Source organism: Sinocyclocheilus anshuiensis, unplaced genomic scaffold, assembly GCF_001515605.1.
Source record: "Sinocyclocheilus anshuiensis isolate Anshui unplaced genomic scaffold, SAMN03320099.WGS_v1.1 scaffold968, whole genome shotgun sequence".
NCBI classification, from domain to species: Eukaryota; Metazoa; Chordata; class Actinopteri; order Cypriniformes; family Cyprinidae; genus Sinocyclocheilus; species Sinocyclocheilus anshuiensis.
The window spans coordinates 526,961-531,812 of NW_015549636.1; the positions used below are offsets into that span (position 1 = coordinate 526,961).

The window sequence follows — 4,852 nt, forward strand, 5'->3', positions numbered from 1 at the left end:
TCCCTGATGCCTCAGTGTATTCTGGGATTTGCACTGAGATCTTTAAGGAGGAATCTGTGATTCATCAGAGGAAAGTCTACAGCTTCATCCATCTGAGCGTTCAAGAGTTTCTCGCTGCTTTCTTTGTGTTTTATCATTATGTAATAATACATATTGATGCATTGCAGTTTTGTGATGTGATACATAATCTGCATAGAGATGCTGTAGATAAAGCCCTTGAGAGTAAGAATGGACACCTGGATCTGTTCCTGCGGTTCCTGCTGGGCGTCTCACTGGAGTCAAATCAGAGACTCTTACAGGATCTACTGACACACACAGAGAACAGCTCAGAGAGCATCAGGAGAACCACACAGTACATTAAAGAGAAGATCAAAGATGGACATGGACTCTCCACTGAAAGATCCATCAATCTGTTCCTCTGTCTGCTGGAAGTGAAAGATCAGACTCTGTCCAGAGAGATTCAGGAGTTTGTGAAATCAGACAAACACTCAGAGAAGAAACTCTCTCCTGCTCACTGCTCAACAATCGCCTACATGCTTCAGATGTCAGAGGAGCCGCTGGATGAGCTGGACCTCCAGAAATACAACACATCAGATGAGGGGAGAAGAAGACTGATACCAGCTGTGAGCAACTGCACAAAAGCTCTGTGAGTGTTTAAATGTTACAATAAAGAATCATTTTTAAATGGAATTTTAGATTTGTTGTGCTGACTAATGCATATTGAGTATAATTTGTAGAATGTCTTTGACTAGATCTGATATTAGCTGATATTATCAAAATACAAACTGTAGAATTATGATATTTTTTTTTTCGTTTCAGTCTTGCTGGCTGTAACATGACTGCTCAGGACTGTGAAGTTGTGTCATCAGCTCTACAATCCTCAAACTCTGTCCTGAGAGAGCTGGATCTGAGTAACAATGACCTGCAGGATTCAGGAGTGAAGCTGCTCTCTGATGCACTGAAGAGTCCAAACTGTCAGCTGCAGATACTGAGGTGTGTAAGAAGGATGATGTACTGTCAGTCGGTCATAATGTTGATATGTGTCTGTAAATGATCTCATCTGTGTGTGTTTGTAGGTTGTCCGGCTGTATGGTGACAGAGGAAGGCTGTGGTTATTTGTCTTCAGCTCTGAGTTCAAACCCCTCACACCTGAGAGAGCTGGATCTGAGCTACAATCACCCAGGACCATCAGGAGTCCAGCTGCTCAAACAAAGACTGGAGGATCCAAACTGCTCACTGCAGATACTCAAGTATGTGGGACAGTATTTATAATTTTTTTTCAAATTTTACACTATATAATAATACTGGTAATGCTGTTTAATATCAGTTGAGCAATATAAAGTCAACAGCTGTCGGTTGTGCATCATGCCTACCAGCATGTTTTTAATGGTATTAATCGATTAACAAAACCGCTCTTTATCTTGCAGAACCAAATCAATAGTGTTGCACTTGAGAATAGTTTTTAAGGTAGTTGAAGAAGTTGCAACATGGATTTACTCTTTAGTCTCAATGGCTTCTGTCTGAATGGTTACACTGTTTGCAAAGGGATTGTTTGGAAATCAAAAACAGATTTTTACAGTTGAGGTTTTGAGTTTATGTACACATTGCTGTATCTGCAAAAGGATAATAGAATAAGAAGACTCGTAAAAATTACATTTTTATTTTTTTAATACTGTCCTGAATAATCTATTTCACATGACAAATGCCAACATATAGTCCACAAGACAAAATAATAATTGAGTTTACACAAGTGACACAGTTTAAACCTTTTCGTATGATATAATGTGCATTGTTACCTGGATGATCTTGTGTTTTGTAATAATTACTCATGAGTTAAACTGCCCAGTTTTCTTCAGGAAATTTCTCCAGACTCTGCAAATTCATTAGTTTTTCAATATCATCTGCATTTTTGAACCCTTTCCAACAGTGGCTATAAGATTTTGAGATCTGGCTTTTTGGGTCTAATATACTCTTGATGTGTTCTGAATCCTATTGGTTTTGATAAGCTGATCTGTCTTTAGAGGTCTATAGCAATTAGGCAATTTATTAGACTGTTTCCTACCAGAATCCTGTATTAGGCTACTTTGTTTTCTGTTACTTTGCACACTGATGATTTACATTTACATGACATTTAGTCATTTAGCAGACACTTTTATCCAAAGCGACTTACAAATGCAGGAGAAATGCCTTGAAGGAGATGAGATGGAATAGGATCAAGCAGACAAGTAGTAGGATGATTAGAAAGGATGAGTTTGGAGATTTCTGCCTCAGAGAGTGGAGAGAAGGATGTGAATGAGTGTATGTTTGCTGGTAAGATGTGCTTGACAGATTGTGGTGTGGAAAATTATGCAATGATTTTATTATTATTATTGATTAATTTTATTGATGAAAAGCGTGGCAAAGTTGTCAGCTGTTAGAGTTGATGCAGGAGGGGGAGGAGGAGGACAAAGAAGCGATGAAAATGTTTTAAAGAGCATGCGAGAGTTAGACGGAATTGTTCATTTTGTTATGATAGTATGTCTTTTAGCAGTGGAGACATTAGCAGAGAAGGAAGAGAGGAGTGACTGATACATATTAAGGTCAGTAGGAATTTTTAATTTGCTCCATACCCTTCCAGCAGCCCTGAGCTTAGAACAATGCTAACGGAGAACATCATGATAGCCTAGGGGCAGAAGGGGTGTGTAGTGAATCAGCTCAAAGGGGAAATATGAATAATTCTAGTTATAACTAGTTATAATTAATTATAAATATTTAGATGCTCTGTAAGTATTTACTTGACATCTCAGTGTCAACTGTCTGTCAATTCTAAGAATGTTAATTTCCTGGTTAAGGAAAATAACTTTCTTACTGTACAATACTACTCAGAGCATGTAGCAAAAATCTGCATGATTAGGGACTCCAGTTATGAGCAAACAATGAACAACCTCAAGTGTGATACAAACTTTAAGTAAGACTTTATTAACTACATAAACACTTACGCTAGTCGAACATACACACACACGCACACACATACAGTTGGCATAGGAAAAAGGGGTTAAAGCTTAAGCAGTAAAGAGAAGAGAAATCAAGACATGAAGCTATGGTACAATTTGATAATCAGCAGATCTACGGCCTGAAGGAAACATCAGTTTCTTAGTTCAAATACACCTTTGTAAAAAGGTGCAAATTATACTTAATGTATCAATTAATAAGACTAAGTTTGATACTTGCACGTCTCGCCTGTTTGAAAGAGAGTCCTGATGCACTTTGGGGCTCCAGTTGGTTGGCTGAAGTTAGGTGATGAGAAATAACCATTTTGAGTCAGAGAATCTTGATGAATGGAAAGACTAGGCCGAAGCCTGGTGCAGACTTAAGGGTTGCAGAAGAGTTTCTAGCTCACATCCTTATCTTCTCAGAAACTAACAGAACCACAGACTGGTGTCGAGGTCTGCCAGGCGCGGCTGCGTCGGCTCTGGGACTTAGCAACCAGCAGACGGGAAGGTGATGAGAGATGAGTAAAGAGACTAAAAAGCAAGGCGGGTCACTGAAGTGAGGCTTTTTCAGGTCTGTGGAGGTCAAATCTCTTGGGGGTCAAAGAGCCAATGGTGACTTAAACTTTTGGAGGGAAAGTTTTTGACTCTTTGTCTCCAAGCATGGCAATTTGCATATGTAACTGGATTGGATGTTGATGCAAAGACCACTAAAGATTCTTAGAACAATAATATGTTGCATAAATATCAACATATAATATAAACACTCATTTAGATCATCAGAAGACAAATTCAAAGAGACCAAACATGGTATCGGTGGGGTTATATTAACTAGTGTACACAAAACAGTATACAATTCAAAAGACAATATACAAGAACAGTAATGGTATACACAATGTCCTGAGGAGATGTGTGTTCATTCACAGAAAGGTTTTTCCATGAATTAATTAGAGAAGAGTCCATGTTTTATGGGCATTGTGTGTCTTTCCTAGGGGTAAATGAATTTAGAGTTGCTCTGCCCGCATTCCTTTGAGCAATAAAACCAGAGTTATCAGCATAGGTTGCCATGGAACCAGAGGCCTGTTCTTACTTTTTGAGGCGTTAGCTGTATTTCGGGGGAAGGGTCCATTGAGCCCTCATAGTTGTCTTGTTGATTGAGGGGTGTTACGGAGTATTTGTTAAATATAAAAAAAAATTGTGTGTCTGATTGGTCCAGACGCTACATCACATTTGTTAAATATAACAAAAAAAACTGTGTGTCTGATTGGTCCAGATGCTGCAGGTGGTACGGGCTGGCCTGGAAGACAAGGGGCAGACAGTGTCTAAACAAGACGTAAGAGTGGAGCAGAAAGTATCAGTAGCACTGTTAACATCAAGAGATGATAACTTCTGGGGGAGGAAGCAAAGATGAAACCATAGTAAATAGCTGGGAGGGTGAGAGTGAGCGTAGGTTATGTTGAAAGATGACATGTGGAGGGGTATGGGTTGTGTCAGAAACCATGTTGAGGTTAAGAGTGAGGAGGAAGTTATCCGAGGTGTGCAGTGGAGTAACCAGCACATGATCAGTGGAGCAGTGTCGTGTGTAAATAAGGTCCAGTTGGTTGCCTGATTTGTGTGTAGCTGTAGTTAACACTCTCTTGTGATCAAAAGAGGCAAGCAGAGTGTGGAAGTCTGCAGCCTGAGGTTTATCTAGGTGGATGTTGAAGTCTCCAGGCATAACTATTGGAGTACTATCCTCAGGAAAGTTTGAGAGCAGCACATCTAATTCATCCAAGAAGTTACCTTGTGGTCCTGGGGGTCGATAAACAAGTACAAAACTGAATTTAAAAGGGTGGGTAATAGTGATCTAAATTTCCAATCATTAGAGATAAGCAGACCAGTAC

The 4,852-nt window shown here is 39.4% G+C and overlaps 1 protein-coding gene across 1 annotated transcript in view; it reads left to right on the plus strand.

Annotated features, from left to right (window-relative positions):
* Positions 1-10: 10 nt before the first annotated feature.
* LOC107659779 (NACHT, LRR and PYD domains-containing protein 14-like) overlaps positions 11-4,852 on the plus strand; it is a 44,528-nt gene continuing 39,686 nt past the window's right edge. The window contains exons 1-2 of the mRNA XM_016448807.1: positions 11-646; positions 820-993. Coding sequence (XP_016304293.1) covers positions 534-646; positions 820-993 — 287 coding nt within the window. The 5' untranslated portion in view covers positions 11-533. The remainder of the gene's footprint in view (positions 647-819; positions 994-4,852) is intronic.